This window comes from Pseudophryne corroboree, chromosome 1 (genome assembly GCF_028390025.1).
Source record: "Pseudophryne corroboree isolate aPseCor3 chromosome 1, aPseCor3.hap2, whole genome shotgun sequence".
Lineage (NCBI taxonomy): Eukaryota > Metazoa > Chordata > Amphibia > Anura > Myobatrachidae > Pseudophryne > Pseudophryne corroboree.
The window spans coordinates 1,031,061,384-1,031,087,802 of NC_086444.1; the positions used below are offsets into that span (position 1 = coordinate 1,031,061,384).

Below are 26,419 nucleotides of genomic sequence, written 5' to 3' on the forward strand. Positions count from 1 at the left end.
TTTACACCCAGTAATAACAGATGGTGCCGACTGGTCACCCACATACTACTGTGTCACCCATACAGTGTTTACTTTTGAAAAAGCATACAACCACCAACCTTCTGACAATTGATCTACAGACCAAAGTACCATCAGGAGTCGGCAATGCTGACAGAGGGATTCCCATAGCCAGCTCGTGGCAGAGCACACACACATGTCGACACACGTGTACTATAAGCTATCATGGGTATTTGTGACAGGGAGAACACAGAACACAATTACAACTCATTAACTAACACGCACATTATAGTGTATAGTGCTATATATTCCTATTTTGCACTAAAATCACCTTGCCCCCCCTTCACTGTTAGCTGCCTAACTGTGCTTTTTGGCGGGGACATGAGGAGAAAATGGCACTGTAACAAGTTGTGAGGGCTAAGCCCCGCCCCCTCTCGGCGCACTTCAGCCCCTGTAATATTTTTCATATTTATACTGGCGGGGGTCCCTATACAGTGCCTATGCACTGTATACATCTTTTGCCAGTGTCAGGAAGAGGTATATTGCTGCCCAGGGCGCCCCCCCTGCGCCCTGCACCCTTGTAGAACCGTTGGTGTGTGGGAGCAATGGCGCGCAGCGCGACCGCTGCGCGGTACCTCCGAGACCTGAAGTCTTCTGCCGTCACTGAAGTCTTCTTTTCTTCCAATACTCACCCGGCTTCTGTCTTCTGTGAGGGGGTTGACGGCGCGGCTCCGGGAACAAGCAGCTAGGCGCACCAAGTGATCGAACCCTCTGGAGCTAATGGTGTCCAGTAGCCTAAGAAGCAGAGCCCTTAACTCAGAAGAAGTAAGTCTGCTTCTCTCCCCTCACTCCCACGATGCAGGGAGCCTGTAGCCAGCAGGTCTCCCTGAAAATAAAAAACCTAGCATAAAGTCTTTCCAGAGAAACTCAGTAGAGCTCCCCTAGTGTGTGACCAGTCTCTCCTGGGCACAGAATCTAACTGAGGTCTGGAGAAGGGGCATAGAGGGAGGAGCCAGTTTACACCCATTCAAAGTCTTATAGTGTGCCCATGTCTCCTGCGGATCCCGTCTATACCCCATGGTCCTTACGGAGTCTCCAGCATCCTCTAGGACGTATGAGAAATAAAGGATAATAATAATAATAATAATAGTGTCAGTTGTGGGGTGAGCATTGTGGCGTGGGGCCCCCTGAATCACTCTGGCTGAGGGGCATCACCATTTAAACACTTCATATCACTTTCTTTACAGACAAATAAAAAGTAGATCCAGACGTGTGCTGTGACTTTCAGTAAAGTGATACAACTTTAAAGAGAGGAATATGTATCAACCAAACAGTACTTCCCTTAAAGAATCTCTGTGTTAAGCTGCTTTTCTTCAATGGTCTCCTGACTTATGCAGCAAGTCTCTTGCTCGAGATATAATATACAGAATATAGTACAGAAACGTAAAAATGTATTCATATATAATTTATACACTGAATACCATATAAAATGAACATTTAATAAAAATGACAGAATTGGAGGTTCACCAGATTCTTCATGAAATTTGGGCCCATCAGATATAAACATAGGGGATCCTGGCTCCGGAACCGGTCTCAGGGCTGCTCCTTTTTCACTGGAATCTGGATCTACAGTATCCATCAATATGTATGCAGGTGGCACTCCTGTCTCTGCTGCAGATCAAGAGACTCAGGGCCTAATTCAGTAAGGATTGTAAATTCTGCTAATCAGCAGAATTTGCAATCCTTTTGCTAGCATGCTGGGGGCCACCCATCGAAGGGCAAGGCCGCCCAGCATGCTGACCGCCGCCACCCCCCCTTGATGAAGCAGAAATTGCAATCACATCGCAATTTCTGCTTCAACGCAGGAATTAGGGATGCCTCCTGCTGCCATGTTCCCAATCGCAGCGGATGACTGTGACGTCACGCATCCGCAGCGATCACACCCCGTTTGCACCGCACCCAGTTTGGCCGGCTCCACCCCCGCACCGCTCCATCTCCGCCCTGGAAACGAAGCGTTGCCATCCCCTCCCCCATGCCTCTGCCTGACTGACTGGCAGCGGCGATCACAATAATTCCGATTGGATCGCGATTTGTGATCCAACCTGAATTAGCCCCTTACAGTTTAAGTCCAGGAGACCATTGAAGAAAAGCAGCTTAACACAGAGATTCTTTGAGGGAAGTACTGTTTGGTTTATACATATTCCTCTCTTTAAAGTTGTATCCCTTTACTGAAAGTCACAGCGCACGTCTGGACCTACCTTTTATTTATCTATAGAGTTTACATTTGGGTGGTCATTCCGAGTTGTTCGCTCGTTGCCAATTTTCGCTATGCTGCGATTTGTTGCTAAATGCGCATGGCACGCAGCGCGCATGCACTAAGTTATTTAACACAAAACTTAGTAGACTTGCTGGTGTTCGTATGACACTTTTCAGTTGCACTGCTGTTCGGTAAATGATTGGACAGGAAAGAGGCGTTTCTGGGCAGCAACTCAGCGTTTTCACGGCATTGGCTAAAAAACACAGGCGTGCCAGTGAAAAACGTGGGAGTCTCTGGAGAAACGGGGCAGTGGCTGGCCGAACGCAGGGCGTGTTTGTGACGTCAAACCAGGAACTAAACGGACTGAGCTGATCTAGGAGTAGGTCTGGAGCTACTCAGAAACTGCAAAGTAGCAATTCTGCCAATCTTTCGTTCGCAATTCTGCTATGCTAAGATACACTCCCAGAGGGCGGCGGCCTAGCGTGTGGAATGCTGCTAAAAGCAGCTAGCGAGCGAACAACTCGGAATGACCACCTTGGTTACTAGGGGGTAACCTTAGTTTAAAACGTTGCAGCAGTGACTAGTGAATACACCAGCGCCCAGGTGTACTCTACCCTGTACTTAACATATCACTTTGTTTTTCATTTTTGTAAAATGTTTTCACACATTTTCCACTCTTGTAACACTCCTAACACTGACCAGCGGCTTTCACTCTGTTAAGCTGGGTACACACTAGGCGATATCATGTCCCCGATTCAGACATATAGTTCACAATATCATCTAGTGTGTATGCACTACGTCACTGATGATGTGCGCTCCCGCACGTCGTCAGTGCCATCGTCTATCAGACCTGCAGGTCAGATGGGTGACATCACCATCGAGGGCCATGCTGCCAAATGCAGCATGGCTCTCCCCTCCCATCCGCACCTCCATCATTTGCCGCTGCTGGTTTTTGCTGGGCTGGTTTGGGGGTGCCCTGCGCCCCAGATGTGAACACTTGAAGTGTTAGGGACTTACACGATGAGGTTATATGTACGTACATAACTTTGGCCAAATTTACGCTAACAACCTCTTGTTAGATTTGTAACAGTCAAATTTATTTCAGTTTTAAATAGTATTGTTTGCACTGTGCAGTACTAAAAGTCTCGGCAAGGTAGCACCTTTCATTACAAATGGCTAGGGTGCGCCATTTAGGGCCCCTCCCCCTATATATTTATGTAACTTGTCAGGACAAGGTATGCCACCACTTTCACTACTATGGTTGGTATCCAATTAGACACAGAAATTTTCTGGACACAAAAAAACAGAGTTTTTTGTGATATTTGTTTGGGGGGGGGGGGGGGCTATTCAATTAGTCCCCCTTTTTTTGGTCTGAAAAAATATTAATTTTCGTCTGAAAACACACAGGAGCATGAAAAGTCGCAAACCTATGTTTTCAAGCCCGCAGTTAGGGAAAAAATTACTTATCAGAGATTTGGTTTCGCCTGATTTCCCTCATCAGTACCAGCTTTGGGGCTAATTGGATAGCCCTAAGGGATGTTATTAGATACAGTCCTAAGTGTAACAATTATGTGTATTTTACTCAATTTGTCAATACTTAAATCCTACTATCAAATAAGGGCAAAACAGCAATGGTCCAGTATCCTGAACCTCCGGCGTTCCTTTGCCCCAGTGGTGCTTCTACTGCTGCTGGAGAAAGCAGGATCATTTTTGAACTTTCAATACATCAGTGATCTCTTGACTTGAGAGTGTGAAATCGGTACTCTCGACCCAAGTGGTGTCAGATGGCTAAAGTTCAACATATTCCTGCCTCTGACAGGATAATTAAGCATATAATGAACATCTGGGGTACTGGAGTCAGTGTGCCAAGATGGGTTTACTGTATAATGTATGGTTATTGTTATTATTCTTTCAATTTGTCTATGAACAACATGGTTTTAATTAATTTTGAACTAAGGGTCTTATTCAGCTTCAGTTTCACTAAAAAAGCAAAACTGCGACTGCTATCTCTCGCATGCTGGGGGCATCCCAGCACAGGGGTAGTCCGCCCAGCATGCTAATGGCGGCCAGCGATGCGATCGCAATATAATTGCGTTCGCTGATTTAGGGTAGCCCCCTGCCTCTGCAGCCTGGCTGCAGAGTTGGCCCATCGGCATGTTTTCAGTAGCAGTGGGTGCTTGTGACGTCACACAACCGCCCAGAATCCACCCCCATTTTCAATGGCACGCCCTCGTAACACCACGCTCCCGCCCCGTGACCTCCTCTGCCTGTCAATTGGCAGAGGCATTCGCATAAGTGAGATGTGATCGCATCTCACTGTGTGCTCACACACAGTATGGCGCTTGCTCCAATTTTCAGCATACTAAACAGACTTGCATGCAGACCACAGTAAAAGAGTCAGATACCAGGAACTGTAGAATAGGCATATAGGAAATCTGCTTCAACTGGGATTTTATACGTTTCTTCATGGGATGAGTCACTTCCACTGTCTGTTTCAACGCCTGGGTCAAGCTCCGTACCCCTGCAAGCCTTTTGGAAAAAAGGGATTCAAATAAAAGGGTTTATAACATAAGCAACTAGCAAGTTCATATAAAGTACAACCCCCCCCCCCCCCAAAAAAAAAACAAAGAAAACAAAACACCCTTCTCCAATGTATCACAGCTGGGAGAGCCTTTAAAATACTTTGTTATTATTTTATACAAGACCTCTTCAAGAAAGCTCAATGACTGAAGGAGGATCTAGTTCTAGAGCCAATATCTTTTGTAGATTTTACTGAAGGACATTGTATTATGTATTTATTAAACAAATGTGGTCTTTTGCATGAAAAGTTTACAGAACTTTTTAACTTAACCTATAAAATAATCTACTGCATTAGAAGTAATTATAAATAAAAAGGTAGGTACACAACACTATAAAATAGATGCACAACACAAAGTTACCTGGATGAAGAATAATTTTGGCTTTCCAACCAAGGTCTTGCATCGATCACCACGGAAAAGTGTTGTGAGACGCTTAATAGGCAGAGAATCGTCTACTCCATACAGCAAGCCGTCCTCTCCGTGACTCAGAAGGGCACACACAAAGGAACTTCTATTGCTGTGGTCTTCCTGAGACACTGTACAACATAGAATATCAGCAACATCAAAAATATCATCATAACACAGTAAAAACTCATCAATAGGCTCGGTTTGGTATAAGAGCATTCCCCTGAATGTCTCTACACATATATCTCATGCCTTGGAAACCTGATCTAATCCAATGATGGGGCCAACAGACAGTCCTGCAAGCCTTCGCCTGCAGCCCCCAGCTCTGAATGTTTTATGCCATACTGCAGAGAAAATAGGATTTTAATACCTACCGGTAAATCCTTTTCTCTTAGTCTGTAGAGGATGCTGGGGACTCCGTAAGGACCATGGGGTATAGACGGGATCCGCAGGAGACATGGGCAGACTATAAGACTTTGAATGGGTGTGAACTGGCTCCTCCCTCTATGCCCCTCCTCCAGACCTCAGTTATAGGAACTGTGCCCAGAGGAGATGAACATTTCTAGGAAAAGGATTGTTAAACTAAGGGTGAGATACATACCAGCTCACACCACACCACACCGTACAACATGGCATTTAATTAAACCCAGTTAACAGTGTGAACAAAAACAGATCAGCAACAGCCTGACCCGTACCAAAAACAACCTTTGTGTAACTTAAGCAATTTCTATATACAAGTACTGCAGATAGAGTCCGCACTGGGACAGGCGCCCAGCATCCTCTACGGACTAAGAGAAAAGGATTTACCGGTAGGTATTAAAACCCTATTTTCTCCTTCGTCCTAGAGGATGCTGGGGACTCCAAAAGGACCATGGGGTTTATACCAAAGCTCCAAACCAGGCGGGAGAGTGCGGATGACCCTGCAGCACCGATTGAGCAAACATGAGGTCCTCATCAGCCAGGGTATCAAACTTGTAGAACTTTGCAAAAGTGTTTGACCCCGACCAAGTAGCTGCTCGGCAAAGCTGTAATGTCGAGACGCCTCGGGCAGCCGCCCAAGATGAGCCCACCTTCCTAGTGGAATGGGCTTTCACCGATTTCAGCAACGGCAATCCAGCCGTAGAATGAGCCTGCTGAATCAGATTACTAATCCAGCGCGCAATAGTCTGCTTAGAAGGAGCGCCAACCTTGTTGGCCGCATACAGGACAAACAGCGCCTCTGTTTTTCTCACCCGAGCCGTTCTGGCTACATACATTTTCAAAGCTCTGACCACATCAAGAGACTTTGAATCAGCCAAGGCTTCAGTAGCCACAGGCACCACAATAGTTTGGTTCATATGAAACGAAGAAACCACCTTCGGTAGAAAATGTTGACGAGTTCTCATCCTCATGGAAGATCAGATAGGGGCTTTTGCAAGACAAAGCCGCCAATTCGGACACCCACCTTGCGGACGCCAAGGCCAATAGCATGACCACTTTCCAAGTGATAAATTTCAACTCAACCGTTTGTAAAGGTTCAAACCAATGTGACGTAAGGAACTGTAACACCACGTTAAGGTCCCATGGAGCCACTGGGGGCACAAATAAAGGTTGTATGTGTAGTACGCCTTTCACGAACGTCTGAACTGCAGGAAGCGAGGCCAATTCCCTTTGAAAGAAAATTGATAAGGCCGAAACCTGCACTTTAATGGAGCCTAACTTCAGGCCCGCATCCACACCTGCTTGCAAAAATGGAGAAACCGCCCCAGGTGAAACTCTTCCGTAGGAGACTTCTTGGATTCACACCAAGACACATTTTCTCCAGATACGGTGATAATGCTTCGCCGTTACCTCCTTTCTAGCCTTATGTAGGGTGGGGATGACTTCCCCGGGAATACCCTTCCTAGCTAGGATTTGGCGTTTAACCGCCATGCCGTCAAACGCAACCGCGGTAAGTCCTGGAACACGCATGGCCCTTGCTGTAACAGATCCTCTCTTAGAGGAAGAGGCCAAGGATCTCCTGTGAGTAATTCCTGAAGATCCGGATACCAGGCCCTCCGAGGCCAATCTGGAACAACGAGTATCGGGGGTCATTCAGAGTTGTTCGCTCATTGCCAATTTTCGCAACGGAGCGATTAAGGCGAAAATGCGCATGCGCATGGTACGCAGTGCGCATGTGCTAAGTATTTTAGCACAAAACTTAGTAGATTTACTCACGCCCGAACGAAGAATTTTCATCGTTGAAGTGATCGGAGTGTGATTGACAGGAAGTGGGTGTTTCTGGGTGGAAACTGACCGTTTTCTGGGGGTGTGCGGAAAAACGCAGGCATGCCAGGATAAAACGCGGGAGTGTCTGAAGAAACGGGGAAGTGGCTGGCAGAACGCAGGGCGTGTTTGTGACGTCAAACCAGGAACGAAACGGGCTGAGCTGATCGCAATGTAGGAGTAAGTCTCGAGCTACTCAGAAACTGCTAAGAAATTTCTATTCGCAATTCTGCTAATCTTTCGTTCGCAATTCTGCTAAGCTAAGATACACTCCCAGAGGGTGGCGGCCTATCGTGTGCAACGCTGCTAAAAGCAGCTAGCGAGCGAACAACTCGGAATGAGGGCCATCGCCTGAACCCTTGTTCTTCTCACGATCCTGATCACCTTTGGGATGAGTGGAAGTGGAGGGAACACATAGACCAACTGAAACACCCACAGTGTCACCAGAGTGTCCACTGCTACTGCTTGAGGCTCCCTCGACCTGGAACAATATGTCTGAAGCTTCTTGTTGAGGCGAGACGCCATCATGTCTATTTGAGGAATTCCCCAACGACTTGTCACTTCTGCAAAAGACCTCTTGATGAAGACCCCACTCTCCTGGGTGGAGATCGTGCCTGCTGAGGAAGTCTGCTTCCCAGTTGTCCACGCCTGGAATGAAGACCGCTGACAGGGCGCTTGCATGTTTTTCCGCCCAGCGAAGGATCTTGGTGGCCTCCGCCATTGCCGCTCTGCTCTTTGCTCCGCCCTGGCGGTTTATGTGCGCCACGGCTGTTATGTTGTCCGACTGAATCAGGACGGGCCGGTTGCGAAGATGTTCCGCTTGTAGCAGGCCGTTGTAGTTGGCCCTTAATTCCAGAATGTTTATGTGCAGACAAGCTTCCTGGCTTGACCATTTTCCCTGAAATTTTTTCCCTGTGTGACTGCTCCCCAACCTCGGAGACTCGCGTCCGTGGTCACCAGAATCCAATCTAGGATGCCGAACCTGCGACCCTCTAGAAGGTGAGAACTATGGAGCCACCACAGGAGAGAAACCCTGGTCCTGGGGGACAGAGTTATTTTTCGGTGCATCTGCAGATGGGACCCTGACCACTTGTCCAGCAGGTCCCACTGAAACGTTCTTGCATGGAACCTGCCAAACGGAATAGCCTCGAAGGCCGCCACCATTTTCCCCAGCACGCAAGTGCATTGATGAATCAACACTCTTGGCGGTTTCAGAAGTTTCTTGACCATGTTCTGGATTTCCTGAGCTTTTTCCAACGGGAGAAAAATCCTCTGCAGTTCCATGTCCAGAATCATGTCCAAAAACGACAACCGCGTTGTCGGAATCAACTGCGACTTTGGCAAATTCAGGTGCCAGCCATGCTGTTGCAGCACCCACAGTGAGAGCGCAACGTTTTTTAGTAACAGCTCCTATGATCTCGCCTTTATCAGGAGATCGTCCAAGTATGGGATGATTGTGACCCCTTGCTTGCGCAGGAGCACCATCATTTCCGCCATTACCTTTGTGAAAATCCTCGGGGCCATGGAAAGACCAAACGGCAACGTCTGAAATTGGTAGTGACAATCCTGAACAGCGAACCCTAGGTACGCCTGATGAGGAGGATAAATGGGGACATGTAGGTAAGCATCCTTTATGTCGACTGACACCATAAAATCCCCCCCCCCCCTTCCCCCTCCAGACTGGAGATCACCGCTCGGAGAGATTCCATCTTGAATTTGAAACTTTTCAAATACACATTGAGGGATTTTAAATTCAGAATCGGTCGGACCGAGCCGTCCGGCTTCGGGACCACGAACAGGCTTGAATATGATATGGGGGCGTTTTCTTTTGCTGTGGAGGAACAAAAGGCAGAAAAGAGGACTTACCCGCGGTAGCTGTAGAAAACAGGTCCGCGAGGCCTTCACCAAACAAAACTCCACCCTTGTAGGGGAGAGCCTCCATAGCCTTCTTAGAATCAGCACTACCATTCCACTGATGAGTCCACAACGCCCTTCTAGCCGAGACCGCCATGGCATTGGCCCTTGATCCCAAAAGGCCAATATCTCTTGCCGTCTCTTTTAGATAGACTGCAGCGTCCCTGATATGACCCAGTGTCAAAAGCAAGTTATCCCGATCCAGGGTGTCTATATCCGATGAGAAGTTATCTGCCCACTTTTCAATCGCGTTACTCACCCACGCCGAAGCCACAGCTGGCCTGAGCAGTGTACCTGTCATGTCATAAATAGATTTAAAGGTAGCTTCCTGCCTCCGATCAGCAGGATCTTTAAGGGTCGCCATTTCAGGATATGGTAGCGCCACTTTCTTGGACAATCTACCGTGGGTGTCGCCTCCCACCCAACCCTATCCTGAGAAGGAAACGGGTATGCCATAGCAATTCTCCTGGGAATGTGCCACCTTTTGTCTGGCGTTTCCCAGGCTTTTTCAAAAAGGGCATTCAGTTCATGAGAGGGAGGAAACGTTACCTCCGGTTTCTTGCCCTTATACATACAGACCCTTGTCTCAGGGACATCGGGGTCTTCCGTAATATGCAACACGTCTTTTATAGCCACAATCATGTACTGAATACTCTTAGCCACCTTAGGATGCAACTTTGCATCATTATAGTCGACACTGTCGGTATCAGTGTCTGCTACCTGGGTAAATGAACGTTTTTGGGACCCCGAGGGGGCCTGAGTGTGTGGTACCACGTCTCCCATGGATTGCCTCCATGCTTGGTTCTGAGACTCAGATTTGTCCAACCTCTTATGTAACAAAGCCACACTGGTATTCAACACATTCCACATGTCAACTAAATCAGCAGTCGGCGGTGCCGACAGTCACACCTTCATTCTGCTCAGCTCTCACACTAAGCTCCTCCTGGGAAGAGCATTCATTTTCTGCAATGTCGACACACACGTACCAACACCCCCAAACACACTGGGCTAAAGGGGACAGACCCACAGCAAGGCCTTTCAGAGAGACAGAGAAGGAGTTTGCCAGCTCACACCCAGCGCCACACCTGTCTGAAAAGCACAATGCCCCAGACCTATCAGCGCTTGTAATATAATACAACCAACACCAAAATTAAGTGCCCCCCCTTTGTTTTCAACACCCTGTTACTTGTAACAGCAGTGGAAGGGCCAGGAGCAGCGTCTCTGCAGCAAGCTGTGGAGAGAAAATGGCGCTGGTCAGAGCTGAGGAGGAAGCCCCGCCCCCTACAAGGCGCGCTTCGGTCCCGCTGAGATTATACTGGCGGGGGTCACAAATAATGTCTACGCACCTTAAAATAGCCATATAGTGTCTAAAAGAGGTTTTTATTGCAGCCCAGGGCGCCCCCCGCTGCGCCCTGCACCCATGCAGTGCCTGTGTGAGCGGGAGCAATGGCGCGCAGCGCGACCACTGCGCGGTACCTCAGGAAGACTGAAGTCTTCTGCTGCCTAGCGATGTCTTCTTTGCTTCAGTTACTCACCTGTCTTCGAACTTCTGGCTCTGTGAGGGGGACGGCGGCGCGGCTCCGGGAGCGAGCAGCTAGGCGACCCAAGTGATCGGACCCTCTGGAGCTAATGGTGTCCAGTAGCCTAAGAAGCAGAGCTTATCAGTCTCACAGAAGTAGGTCTGCTTCTCTCCCCACAGTCCCACGAAGCAGGGAGCCTGTTGCCAGCAGTGCTCCCTGAAAATAATAAAGCTAACAAAAGTCTTTTTAGAGCTCCCCTAGAGTGTGACTAGTCTCCTCTGGGCACAGAATCTAACGGAGGTCTGGAGGAGGGGCATAGAGGGAGGAGCCAGTTCACACCCATTCAAAGTCTTATAGTGTGCCCATGTCTCCTGCGGATCCAGTCTATACCCCATGGTCCTTTTGGAGTCCCCAGCATCCTCTAGGACGAAGGAGAAACAGAGAATAAAACTGAATGACACATCAACCCCTCTGCAAAATGCAGGAGGGACACATGCAGTCTGCACCATGTGGTCTCCAACATGCTTTGCAGGCTCCAGACTAAATAACAAAGTAAGTGTGAGGTCTGAGTGTCACATGGGGGCATTTTATGGCAACAAGGAAGCATAAGTGGCACCTTGTTGCAAGGGGGAGGTCTGAGTGGCATATTGGAGCAGTTTAGAGCAAGAGGGGGTCAAAGTGGCACGTGGAATAACTTCGAAGAGTGCATGGTTCATTTTGGGGCTTTTTCTTATTACTGAAATCAAGGGTGATATGTGGCCCTTTCGAAGATAAAATTAAGACTTTAGCCACGTGCTTTTGAAGTATAGAGGTCTTGGTCAGAGGCACAGACAGAATTTGTGGGCCACAGAGCAACATTTTGAAGAGGAACCGGCCTTAGTGGTTTTAGAGAGACGCCTCTCTCAGCAGCAGTTGTACATTTTGTGAACTATAGTAGTGCACTAGTTCAATGTATGCCCCATAATAGTGCCCTAGTTTGCATTACGGCCACACATTGCCCCAGTACATATTATGCCAAATATTAATTTTCACAAAGTCTGCTGCCTCAGTTTTTAGGAAATTTGCATATACTCCAGAATGTCATGAAGAGCGATCAGATGAACTGCAAAGTCCCTCTTTGCCATGACAATGAACTTAATCCCAAAAACATTTCCATTGCATTTCAGCCCTGCCACAAAAGGATCAGCTGATATCATATTCCAGCAAGCACCAGGATGTCTCCTGAAGTTGATTCAGCTGCGAGGGGGACACCACCAGTGCAGAGCTTGCTCAGGAAAGGCAGCAGGCAGGTGTGAGTTCATCTACACGCACAGTGAGGCAAAGACTTTTGGAGGATGGCCTGGTGTCAAGAAGGGCAACAAACAAGCCAGTTCTCTCCAGCAAAAACATCAGTGACAGACTGATATTCTGCAAAAGGTACAGGGATGGACTGGGGCAAAGTCATTTTCTCTGATGAATCCCCTTTCAGATTGTTTGGGGCATCTGGAGAAACGCTTGTCCGGAGAAAGAAAGGTGAGCTCTACCATCAGTCCTGTGTCATGCCAACAGTAAAGCACCCCGAGATCATTCATGTGTGGGACTGTTTCTCAGCCAAGGGGGTGGGCTCACTCACAATTTTGCCTAGGAACACAGCCATGAATAAAGAATGGCACCAAAACACCCTCCAAGAGCAACTCCTCCCAACCATCCAAGAACAGTTTGGTGAAGAACAATGCCTTTTCCAGCCTGATGGAGCACCATGCCATAAGGAAAAAGTGATAACCAAGTGGGCTCGGGAAACAAAACATTACAATTTTGGGTCCATGGCCAGGAAACTCCCAGACCTTAATCCCGTTGAGAATTTGTGGTCAATCCTCAAGAGGCGGGTGGACAAACAAAACCACACAAATTCTGACAAACTCCAAACATTGATTAGGCAAGAATGGGCGGCCATCAGTCAGTATGTGGTCCAGAAGTTGATTGACAGCATGACAAGACGAGTTGCAGAGGTCTTGAAAAAGAATGGTCAACACTGCAAATATTGGCTCTTCGCATAAACTTGTACAGGTTGAGTCTCCCTTATCCAAAATGCTTGGGACCAGAGGTATTTTGGATATGGGATTTTTCCGTATTTTGGAATAATTGCATACCATAATGAGATATCATGGTGATGGGACCTAAATCTAAGCACAGAATGCATTTATGATACATATACACCTTGTACACACAGCCTGAAGGTCATTTTAGCCAATATTTTTTATAACTTTGTGCATTAAACAAAGTGTGTCTACATTCACACAATTCATTTATGTTTCATATACAGCTTATACACACAGCCTGAAGGTCATTTAATACAGTATTTTTAATAACTTTGTGTATTAAACAAAGTTTGTGTACATTGAGACATCAAAAAACAAAGGTTTCACTATTTCACTCTCACTCAAAAAAGTCCGTATTTCGGAATATTCCGTATTTCGGAATATATGGATATGGGATACTCAACCTGTATTTGTCAATAAAAGCCTGTGACACTTATGAAATGCTTGTAATTTTACTTCAATATACCATAGTAAAATCTGAAAAAAGGTCTAAAAACACTGAAGCTGCAAACTTTGTGAAAACCAATACTTGCGTCATTCTCATAACTTTTGGCCATTGCTGTATATTGGTTTGTATTGCTTGCAGTACTGAGTAAATCAGATTATCTGTATCTAGGCTACATCTTTCTGGGCAGTGAGATATCAGTTACATAACAGCACAGGAGAGGAGGTAATTATGTCCATTTTTTTTTTTTTATCAATCTCATTATTGGCAAGAAAAAAACAGAAACTGGAACTGCGTTTAGCATTCAATTAAAGGTTTTATTCATTCCCACAATAAAAATATATAAAATGTATATAATTATACAATCACCGGCCGGATTTCATATATTGCACGGATCATAAATATAAACGTTTAGTGCCTCTATATAACACCTATTATGCAAAGTGAAAATTACTCCTAAAAACATACATTAAGAAATTAATGCACATATAGTCGTTCCACTGACTATAATAACTGCCCTTAGGTGACTCCTATAACATTGCAGGCGTCCCTGCAATGTGAGGTATTCCGTCTAATGTCCGTTTATTTCTATGGCAGCAAAGAAATTATGAAATGTTGCTTCAGTCTTTGGTTATGAACTGTCCCATAGATCGTAAGTCAGCAAAGCAGTATTGTTAGTGCAATTATGACAAGCTTGTAATATGTCCTTCCCTTTAGCACTAGGGTGTCAAAGCTGTATCTGAATAAGATGTAATAATACTCAGGTGCGAGAGTGTTCTCCCTATTCCCCCTTAGCACTGGGGTCCGGATGTCCGGGTACTGAGTAGATTAGTAAGTTAGTGAGACAGCATGCAAAGTATGTCTGGCAGTCACTTGATGAATGATTTAGCCGGCCGGCTTTAAACTCACTTATCCACAGACGCATTTCTCCGCCTTGGTATATCTTCGGCGGCTTCCTCAGTGTGTACTAAACGTTTATATTTATGATCCGTGCAATATATGAAATCCGGCCGGTGATTGTATAATTATATACATTTTATATATTTTTATTGTGGGAATGAATAAAAGCTTTAATTGAATGCTAAGCGCAGTTCCAGTTTCTGTTTTTTTTCTTGCTGTATTTAAATGGTGGCAGAGGAACCAAGCCCCAGGAACGTGCGGCTAACATTCGATTTAAACATTAGCGCCCAATTCTGTGATTTTTCTTCATTATTGGCAAGTATGTGCAATAAAAGTTGCTTCCAGGGCTTCAACTGTGTCACGGTCCAACCTTAGAACTAAGTACTTAGGAAGCCCTGGTGTGTCACAGTAAGCAACATGTGACATACTAGCTCAGTGTGCAGTTACGGTTCATGCCACTTAATGTAGCAAGTTAAGCCCCATACACACTAGCCGAGCCCCCACCGACACCCATATTGGCAGCAGCATCGGCAAGTGCATACACACTTGCCGATGCCAGTGGGCAAGGGAGCAACAGCGGGTGGGAACGACACCCATGCTGCACCTGCAGCATGGCTGTCGTTAACAGGGACCTCCCTCGTCTGCACATGTTCAGACGAGGGAGGGGGCCGTTAACGACACGCGGGAGCGTGCATTGTTAACGATAATGAGTGTACACACTAGGGGATATTGTAAACGATATCGCTCCCTTACTCAGCAATATTGTTCACAATATCGCCTAGTGTGTATGGGGCTTTAGTCCATAGATTACAGCCCTCAGGTATTTGGAGACATTGCCCATAGGCGGATATGGGTTTCCAGCTCCCGGTGTTGCTTGAAAGTGACTGTACATGCGCAACCAACTAATATTTTGCAGTCAATCAGAATTCCACCGCTTAGCACTTATAGGATTTCACCTGGTAGCCAGTCTATAGGATTGTCCTGTGCACCAGCAATTGTTACACAGCTCGCAAACTTTGAATTAGACATCGGCTTCTGACTTGCTTCTTGCCTACTTTGTTACATTGTACTCATTGAGGAAGTTTGGTTAGGGTGGTAATGAAGTTATGCTATTTATGACTTTTCTGATTGCACGCGAGTAATTTCGTTGACTGGTCATGGATTAAGTTTTTGCATCATCCCTGCCTATTACAGTTGTCTACCCAATTACCAGACCACTCAACCTGTCATTGTACCGCGCTTTGCCTAAGCCTTGTCTGCTGATCGTTGTTAGTCTTGTACTAACCATGGACTGTTTGACTATGAATAGTTTCTGGACAGATACAGTACTTCAGGAAAGGCGAGTGTCAAGATACCTGTATCAGTGTGGTTGATCACTACATATTACTGTATCTAAGTTAGTATCTTTGCCATAGGTGTACACAGTGAGAAGGAGTGTAACACTACATACAGTAGTTGTCTGTGGCTCTCCTGGTGGTGGTGAATGGCTGATGTTTAAATTGTGCAGGGTATGGAAGTAATCATTAAAAGCTCTGACAAAGGGCCTAATTCAGAGTTGAATGCAGCAGCAAATTTGTTAGCAGTTGGGCAAAACCATGTGCACTCAATCTAAAAATTGCAGTGTAAAGATAAAGCAGCCAGTATTTACCCTGCACAGTTATTGTTCATACTGTTAACTGGGTATAGTTATCACGAGTTGTACGGTGTGATTGGTGTGGCTGGTATGAGTCTTACCCTGGATTCCAAATCATTTCCTAGTAATGTCAGCTCTTCCGGGCAGTTTCCCTAACTGAGGTCTGGAGGAGGGGCATAGAGGGAGGAGCCAGTGCACACCAGATATAGTACCTAATCTTTCTTTTAAGAGTGCCCAGTCTCCTGCGGAGCCCGTCTATACCCCCAAAAATACTAAAGTATACTAAAATATACTTTCTTTCTTTCTAGGAGCTCAGGAGAGCCCCTAGTGTGCATCCAGCTCAGCCGGGCACAAGAATCTAACTGAGGTCTAGAGGAGGTTCATAGTGGGAGGAGCCAGTGCACACCAGGTAGTCCTAAAGCTTTCTTTAGTTGTGCCCAGTCTCCTGCGGAGCCGCTATTCCCCATGGTCCTTACGGAGTCCCAGCATCCACTTAGGACGTCAGAGAAACAATATAACCCACCCAAATCTAACTCTCTCTGCAAATGTTATATATCTGCCCCCATGCAGTGCACATGGTTTTGCCCAACTGCTAACAAATTTGCTGCTGCAATCAACTCTGAATTACCCCCAATGTCCTTGTGTGTGTCCATTTTATAGTATGAAGTTTGTCCCAATAGTATATGCCTCTGTTTTAACCAGATGTGGCATGATAATGTAGTAGTAAATGCTAAAGCTGCAGTACCCAATTTGTACACAATGTAGTACTTAAATGAAGTATCATATATTGGGCTGTGGACCAGAAGTTGATTGGCAGCATGACAGGGCGAAAATTAAAGTATTCCTACATAGAACACTCTGGAGTAAGTTCTAGTGCTCATAGTGAAGAGACATTTAGACAGCAGGGATGTCCCAGCCATTTACAAAAAAAAATGATTAGTTACAAATGTAGACAACAGATGGCAATGTTGCGATACATATCACTTAAATGGTGGTATTCAATTCTTTTCACCCCCTCCCACACCTGTTCATTTTCTGCTGACGGACGTGGGCGTGGTATCATCATTTCAGGGTAGCGAGGGCGCCCAACCCTTTACACAGCTAAACCTGATTACTATAGGCGCGATATGCGTGATAACAGGGATCACTTTAGAAAGGAGATTGGGTGGTATTCAAATTATATATCACCCAAAGAGTGGTAGGACTCAAAGGCGTGCTCTGTTTCGGTTCTATGTAATCATTCCTATTAGTTCCTGTCCCACTGGACTTTACAGTCTGACCACAGAAAGAACATACAAACTCCACACACTCTAGTTAGTGCCCTAGATGGAATTGGACCCATGACCACAGTGCTGTGAGGCAGAGCCACAAATATCCAGCAAGTCAAAAAGATCCCAGCAGAAAATCAGAAAATGGAGGACCAGACTTGCCTTTTTTCAAGAGCCCAAAGATATCAGCACATCTTAGATCATTGTAAATCTGAACTTTGTATCCAAAAGATTTGAATGTTATTTGAAGCCTGGATGCATCCACATCAGTTCCGTTGCGCATTCCCATTCCTAGAAGCAAAATATATAAAAAGATATATTAGCTTGATAAAGTTTTAAAGCAGCATAATTAAGTAGACGTGCTTGATTGATTGCTATACCTAACAACTTCATAGGAACCTTTGGCTTAACAGGAAAATGACACTTACATGGGCCGTTCCTGCACGGCTTCTAACAGACCCACGCAGAAAAGCGTTTCTCACACCCATGAGCAGGTACAGCTATAGGTAGCACTTACGTTACTGCTGGACTTTCGCATAAAGATTTTTCCCTACTTCTCACCTAGTCAGGGGCTGTGATCTAAAATCCATGTAAAAAACTCTCATTGAGAGTTGCAGCCACAAGTTTTTAGCTGCGTTAACCAATTTTCAGTCAACTCACGGCATATTAAATCGGACCGTCAGATTGTTTACAATAGGGTCAACTTACTGGCCTAGGGCTGCATCTTGGTCTTAAATAAGAACCCTTACCGAGGTGCTTATTTCAAGGGCATAGTTATGTATAGTATCAAATTAGTGAATTCAAACCAAAATGGTAATAAAGTGATGGTATTAATTCTCCTCAAATTCCTTACACGGTCATAAGTTGCTGAGAAAAACACAAACAATTCACTGCAAAATGTGTGATCAAAGTCACACACAACATAATGACAGGTCTACATAATTATATTGTTACATTGCTTTCCAAGAATGTTATCAGTATAACAGTATATCTCATATCCGGTCTATAGATCTACACTAAAAAGGTCTACAGTCAATAGGTCAACCATTAATGGTAGACATGCACTAGGTCGACAGGGACAAAAGGTCGACATTTCCCCCCCAACTTTTTTAGACTTTTACCATCCCTGTGCACAATGATTGGGTATAGTAACCTGTGCCGAGCGCAGAAAGGCCAGGGGACGTGGTACACTAATGGGGCTTGTTTGTGGCAGAAAACTGACAAGACGCACACAAAAATAAATAATTGTGAACTACATTTTTTGTGTCTACCATTTCCATGTCGATCTTTTCTACTGTCTACCTATTCTATGTCGACCTTTTGACCTAATGAATGTCTACCGTTAGTGGTGGACCTATTGATGTAGACCTTTTTAGTGTAGATCGAATAATCCACATCTGTATATCTATACAACTAGTGCGTCTTCTATGATCTACAGCATAATAAAAAGAACTCTTATTAGACCACAGTAAGCTAGAAACTAAAATAATAAGCAAATGTTTATCTTACTTGTGGATGGATGAAAGTTCTTATTGTTGACAATAACACATAATCCAATTTCTGGATAATCCATTTTGTATGAGAATTTATGAGCTAACTTAGACTCCAGCTCCTTTGTCATACCACCCTTTAGATGTATTCTACAAAAAAAAAAGTTAGCAGCAATTAAAATTAGTGTAAAAGTGCATCTTGGGCCAGATTCTGAGATTGGTCTAAAGCAAAACAAAAGAAAACCCATGTTGCAAGGGGTATATTATTTGCATGCAGACAACAAATAGCGGGCAGCTTTCATTTTACACTACAATGTAGATTTCAGTTAGGATACGCCCCTCCCAAATCTCAATCTCTCTGTACATAACTGTGCACCTTGGCAAAACCATGCTGCACCGCTGGTGTTTCTCGCTCTTAAGCTGGCCATACACTAAATCGATATCGTGTACGAATACACGATTTAGACGCCTCATACGGTGCATTGTGTGCACATCGTACATGTTTTGGGTACGATAACGATGCAATGCGTGGCCCTGTGGGCTGAATGTCGCATCCTCTGATCATACATGCAGCCCATATTATCCGTCGTAATCGTATGCACATCGTACCATGTATTATGCACATACGATGCACTGTACGATTTTGAGTGGCATTTCCCTGGATTTTCTTTTTTTTGTGCGAGGCATACATTCGATTGTTTAATGTCGGGTCGTTAGCACATCATGTGTCACTCGTGTGTCTGGGACTGCCAGGGAGCTGCTGGGGAGTTCAAGAGAAATCGTGATACGACTCGCATCGGATGCAGGTCGTCCTGATGTATGGTCAGCATTACTTTACTCCCACCTCAGAATCAGGCCCCTTGTGTGCTCACTTGCCTACCTAATTCACACAAAGATAGACATTAGGCCAATTCTGTGCTACTACAGCACAGTACCCAAATGCATTCTCAGCCCCTTTAAAGAGGACATGTTCAGATGAAGGCACTGCATCTGCCATAGTAGATGCGATGGTGCGCTGATGGGAACCTGTCTGGAACCACTGGCGGTGCTACTGTGGGCAGGGGTGCAGAAAATGGGCATCTCCGCACTTGCACACTGTGGCGAACAAGTGCACAAGGAGACGGCTGAAACTAGCATTTGCATATTATTGCACACTTGACTCCGGAAATGGGCGCTAAAGCGGGCGCAGCAGTGTCCATCTCTAAATTAGGACCATTTTCTCACTATTGAAACCTCCTCCTGTATGGCCTCCCTCTCACCCACTTGAATCCATCCTAAACTGTATGGCAAGATGGATCCTCCTCTCTGCTTCAGCCTGTCATAACATCCAATTCAAACTTCTCTACAAAATTCTTCATCCACCCAAATCTTTCCATCTCCAAATCTATCTTCACACTGCCACAACCAGCACCTCAAATCCCCTCGGATTACCACATTACATTTCCGCATCCAAAACTTCTTCTGTGCTGCTCCACACCTATGGAAAACAGTCCCATACCCAACCATACACTCTGGTAGTCTGCAATGCTTCCAACTCTCCTTAAAAACTCACTAGTCTTCCTCCTAACTCCACTCTTATTGACCCAGCCTCCCTACACCCACATTCTCACTCTGTAATTTCACCTTGTCTCAGCCTTTTACCCTCCTATGAGATTGTAAATTCTCATCAGCAGGACCCTCATTCCTTTTGTCTGTCACCTCAGCCACCGATGCATCCTTGTCTCTTGGATCCTATATTGTTTATGACAGCTGTTATACACTCTGCCATTTAGGTCTTTGATCAGTATTGTGCTTCCTGTATGTTCATTACTTTACCTGTTGGCATGTCCTTACTATATAGGACTACAGCCTCCCTCCTCCCCATTAAAATATCCCAGCCGCCCGCAAGCACTGCACTTCCCATTGGAAGCACTCCCTACTAATCACTGACAGGCAGGCATTCCAGTCTACAGTAGCAGAATAAGTGCTTCCCATGGGAAGCCACTCCCCTGCTATTACAGCAGACCTATCTGACTTCTTGGGGCTGCAGCTGATGCAGTTCCTAGAAGCCAGCCTGTTTGCTAGCAGTGCCGGACTTAAGCGCTGCCTCCCGGAGACATAAGCCATCAATCACTGGTAGGTCAGGGAGGAGACCAGGCACAATGCAGAATGATGCAGACCTCCCATCCAGAAAGATAAGGAGCCACTGCTTGTTTGATAACTTAAACATAAGATCAGTATTATTAAGATGGTCGATTGGGTCCAACATAAAATTTGCTTGACTCCTCTTTGCTATGAGTGTGTGTGGGGTCATCATTTGACAACGCTATTTGTGTCTCATAGGTTCAGGCTGCTGGACATAAAGGGGTATATGCAATTGCCGGCGAATCGCGGCAATTTTTCGCCCGTTTTTTAATTCAACACAATTCGACCGTCGAATTCCGGCAAGTGGGTGCCGGAATTCAACATATTCAATAAAAAACGGATTCGACAGTCCCGCTGTCGAAAAACGGACGATTTGACGGATTTTGATTAGATTTTTTTAAAAACGGGAAAAAACCCGAAAAAAAATTGCGTTGGGTCCCCCCTCCAAAGCATAACCAGCCTCGGGCTCTTCGAGCCGGTCCTGGTTCTAAAAATCCGGGGGAAAAACTGACAGGGGATCCCCCGTATTTTTAAAACCAGCACCGGGCTCTGCACCTGGTGCTGGTGCAAAAAATACGGGGGACAAAAAGCGTAGGGGTCCCCGTATTTTTAACTCCAGCATCGGGCTCCACTAGCTGGACAGATAATGCCAGTCGGGGGTCACTTTTATACAGCGCCCTGCGGCCGTGGCATTAAATATCCAACTAGTCACCCCTGGCCGGGGTACCCTGGGGGAGTGGGGACCCCTTCAATCAAGGGGTCCCCCCCCCAGCTACCCAAGGGCCAGGGGTGAAGCCCGAGGCTGTCCCCCCCCATCCAAGGGCTGCGGATGGGGGCTGATAGCCTTGAGAAAAATGAAAGAATATTGTTTTTTCCCAGTAGTACTACAAGTCCCAGCAAGCCTCCCCCGCAAGCTGGTACTTGGAGAACCACAAGTACCAGCATGCGGGTGGAAAAACGGGCCCGCTGGTACCTGTAGTTCTACTGGGGAAAAAATACCCAAATAAAACAGGAGACACACACTGTGAAAGTAAAACTTTATTTCACACCTGCCGACACACACATACTTACCTATGTTGACCCACCGACTGCCACGCCCCCCTCGTCACTGAAGAATCCGGGGTACCTGTGAAAAAAATTATACTCACCTGATCCAGTGTCCAGATTATAATCCACGTACTTGTCAAAAAAAAACAAAAAAAAAAAAACGAACACCCGGACCAGGCGGACTGAAAGGGGTCCCATGTTTACACATGGGATCCCTTTCCCCGAATACAGAGACCACCCCGTGACTCCTGTCACAGAAAGGTCTCTTCAGCCAATCAGGAAGCACCACTTCGTGGCACTCACCTGATTGGCTCTGCGCGTCTAAGCTCAGACGCGCATTGCACAGCTCCCTCCATTACTTTCAATGGTGGGAACTTTGCGGTCGGTCAGAGGTGAGGTCACCCGCGGTCAGCCGCTGACCGCAAAGTTCCCACCATTGAAACTAATGGAGGGAGCTGTGCGATGCGCTGTCTGAGCTCAGACACGCATACAGCCAATCAGGAGAGTGCCACGAAGTGGCGCTTCCTGATTGGCTGAAGAGACCTTTCTGTGACAGGAGTCACGGGGGGGTCTCTGTATTCGGGGAAAGGGGTCCCATGTGTAAACATGGGACCCCTTTCAGTCCGCCTGGCCCGGGTGTTCGTTTTTTTTTTGCCAAGTACGTGGATTATAATCTGGACACTGGATCAGGTGAGTATAATTTTATTTTCAGGTACACCGTGGATTCTACTTGGACAAGTGGACAGAGGTCGGCGTGTGAACATAGGTAAGTATGTATGTGTCAACATGTGTGAAATAAAGTTTTACTCTCACGGTGTGCGTGTCCTGTTTTTATTTGGGTATTTTTTTCCCAGTAGAACTACAGGTACCAGCGGGTCCGTTTTTCCACCCGCATGCTGGTACTTGTGGTTCTCCAAGTACCAGCTTGCGGGGAGGCTTGCTGGGACTTGTAGTACTTCTGGAAAAAACAATATTCTTTTATTTTTCTCAAGGCTATCAGCCCCTCATCCGCAGCCCTTGGATGGGGGGGACAGCCTCGGGCTTCACCCCTGGCCCTTGGGTGGCTGGGGGGGACGACCCATTGATTGAAGGGGTCCCCACTCCCCCAGGGTACCCCGGCCAGGGGTGACTAGTTGGATATTTAATGCCATGGCCGCAGGGCACTGTATAAAAGTGACCCCCGGCTGTGGCATTATCTGTCTAGCTAGTGGAGCCCGATGCTGGTGTAAAAAATACGGGGGACCCCTACTCTTTTTGTCCCCCATATTTTTTGCACCAGCACCAGGCGCAGAGCCCGGTGCTGGTTTTAAAAATACGGGGGATCCCCTGTCAGTTTTCCCCCCGGATTTTTAGAACCAGGACCGGCTCGAAGAGCCCGAGGCTGGTTATGCTTAGGAGGGGGGACCCCACGCAATTTTTTTTCTGATTTTTACCATTCCATTTAAAAATTAAAAATAAAAATAACATTTTAAAAAATATATAAATAATACTTGTGCCTCCAAAATAGACAAACCAAGTACCTAATCCCTTCTCATATAAATAGATATGCTATTACCAATAAAAAAAACATGTTTTTAAATTTTTTATTAGATTCCGCCACCAAAGTGTGGCGGATTGAAAATGACGAATTTACTGTCTAAAAGTACTGTTGTCGAATTTCCAAACTTCAATTGAATATACTTTTGTCGAATTGCAGCATTTGTACCATTGCAGAAATGTCGAATATGACAAATGTCGAATTTCAAAAAGTCGAATTTGGAAAGTCCGTTTTTTTGACGAAAAGTACTGAATTGCATTGTCGAATTTTTTTTTTGGGCGAAAATGTCCCGTTTTTCGACATTTTCGGGAATTCGACCGCAATTGCATATACCATGTCACACTTTGTCTATTTCAGTTACAGGCCTTTTATATGAAATTAATAAAAGTTATATTTGAATGTGTAAATAATAAGAATTTACTTACCGATAATTCTATTTCTCGTAGTCCGTAGTGGATGCTGGGGACTCCGTCAGGACCATGGGGAATAGCGGCTCCGCAGGAGACAGGGCACAAAAGTAAAAGCTTTAGGATCAGGTGGTGTGCACTGGCTCCTCCCCCTATGACCCTCCTCCAAGCCTCAGTTAGGATACTGTGCCCGGACGAGCGTACACAATAAGGAAGGATTTTGAATCCCGGGTAAGACTCATACCAGCCACACCAATCACACCGTACAACCTGTGATCTGAACCCAGTTAACAGCATGATAACAGCGGAGCCTCTGAAAAGATGGCTCACAACAATAATAACCCGATTTTTGTAACAATAACTATGTACAAGTATTGCAGACAATCCGCACTTGGGATGGGCGCCCAGCATCCACTACGGACTACGAGAAATAGAATTATCAGTAAGTAAATTCTTATTTTCTCTGACGTCCTAAGTGGATGCTGGGGACTCCGTCAGGACCATGGGGATTATACCAAAGCTCCCAAACGGGCGGGAGAGTGCGGATGACTCTGCAGCACCGAATGAGAGAACTCCAGGTCCTCCTCAGCCAGGGTATCAAATTTGTAGAATTTTTCAAACGTGTTTGCCCCTGACCAAGTAGCAGCTCGGCAAAGTTGTAAAGCCGAGACCCCTCGGGCAGCCGCCCAAGATGAGCCCACCTTCCTTGTGGAATGGGCATTTACATATTTTGGCTGTGGCAGGCCTGCCACAGAATGTGCAAGCTGAATTGTACTACACATCCAACTAGCAATCGTCTGCTTAGAAGCAAGAGCACCCAGTTTGTTGGGTGCATACAGGATAACAGCAAGTCAGTTTTCCTGACTCCAGCCGTCCTGGAAACCTATATTTTCAGGGCCCTGACAACATCCAGCAACTTGGAGTCCTCCAAGTCCCTAGTAGCCGCAGGTACCACAATAAGCTGGTTCAGGTGAAACGCTGACACCACCTTAGGGAGAAACTGGGGACGAGTCCGCAGCTCTGCCCTGTCCGAATGGACAATCAGATATGGGCTTTTGTGAGACAAAGCCGCCAATTCTGACACTCGCCTGGCCGAGGCCAGGGCCAACAGCATGGTCACTTTCCATGTGAGATATTTCAAATCCACAGATTTGAGCGGTTTAAACCAATGTGATTTGAGGAATCCCAGAACTACGTTGAGATCCCACAGTGCCACTGGAGGCACAAAAGGGGGTTGTATATGCAGTACTCCCTTGACAAACATCTGGACTTCAGGAACTGAAGCCAATTCTTTTTGGAAGAAAATCGACAGGGCCGAAATTTGAACCTTAATGGACCCCAATTTGAGGCCCATAGACACTCCTGTTTGTAGGAAATGCAGGAATCGACCGAGTTGAAATTTCTCCGTGGGGGCCTTCCTGGCCTCACACCATGCAACATATTTTCGCCAATGCGGTGATAATGTTGTGCGGTCACCTCCTTCCTGGCTCTGACCAGGGTAGGGATGACCTCTTCCGGAATGCCTTTTTCCCTTAGGATCCGGCGTTCAAACCGCCATGCCGTCAAACGCAGCCGCGGTAAGTCTTGGAACAGACATGATCCTTGCTGAAGCAAGTCCCTTCTTAGTATCTCTTGAAGTTCCGGGTACCAAGTCCTTCTTGGCCAATCCGGAGCCACGAGTATAGTTCTTACTCCTCTCCGTCTTATAATTCTCAGTACCTTGGGTATGAGAGGCAGAGGAGGGAACACATACACCGACTGGTACACCCACGGTGTTACCAGAGCGTCCCAGCTATTGCCTGAAGGTCTCTTGACCTGGCGCAATACCTGTCCAGTTTTTTGTTCAGACGGGACGCCATCTTCCTGCTGAGGAAGTCTGCTTCCCAGTTGTCCACTCCCGGAATGAACACCGCTGACAGTGTTATCACATGATTTTTCGCCCAGCGAAGAATCCTTGCTGCCATTGCCCTCCTGCTTCTTGTGCCGCCCTGTCTGTTTACGTGGGCGACTGCCGTGATGTTGTCCGACTGGATCAGCACCGGTTGACTTTGAAGCAGAGGTCTTCCTAGGCTCAGAGCATTGTAAATTGCCCTTAGCTCCAGTATATTTATGTGGAGAGAAGTCTCCAGACTTGACCACACTCCTTGGAAATTTCTTCCCTGTGTGACTGCTCCCCAGCCTCTCAGGCTGGCATCCGTGGTCACCAGAACCCAGTCCTGAATGCCGAATGTGCTGCCCTCTAGTAGATGAGCACTCTGCAGCCACCACAGAGGAGACACCCTTGTCCTTGGAGACAGGATTATCCGCTGATGCATCTGAAGATGCGATCCGGACCATTCGTCCAGCAGATCCCACTGAAAAATTCTTGCGTGAAATCTGCCGAATGGAATCGCTTCGTAAGAAGCCACCATTTTTCCCAGGACTCTTGTGCATTGATGCACTGACACTTGGCCTGGTTTTAGGAGGTTTCTGACTAGCTCGGATAACTCCCTGGCTTTCTCCTCCAGGAGAAACACCTTTTTCTGGACTGTGTCCATAATCATCCCTAGGAACAGCAGACGTGTCGTCGGAAAC

At 46.3% G+C, this 26,419-nt stretch overlaps 1 protein-coding gene across 10 annotated transcripts in view; it reads right to left on the reverse strand.

Annotated features, from left to right (window-relative positions):
• Positions 1 to 26,419, reverse strand: part of CASP3 (caspase 3) — a 105,325-nt gene that overhangs the window by 14,083 nt on the left and 64,823 nt on the right. For all 10 annotated transcript variants that reach the window (XM_063920720.1, XM_063920724.1, XM_063920716.1 and 7 more), the window contains 4 exons: positions 18,750 to 18,880; positions 17,403 to 17,531; positions 5,194 to 5,369; positions 4,660 to 4,783 (listed from right to left, as the gene is read on the reverse strand). In XM_063920720.1, the coding sequence (XP_063776790.1) occupies positions 4,660 to 4,783; positions 5,194 to 5,369; positions 17,403 to 17,531; positions 18,750 to 18,880 (560 nt within the window). The remainder of the gene's footprint in view (positions 1 to 4,659; positions 4,784 to 5,193; positions 5,370 to 17,402; positions 17,532 to 18,749; positions 18,881 to 26,419) is intronic.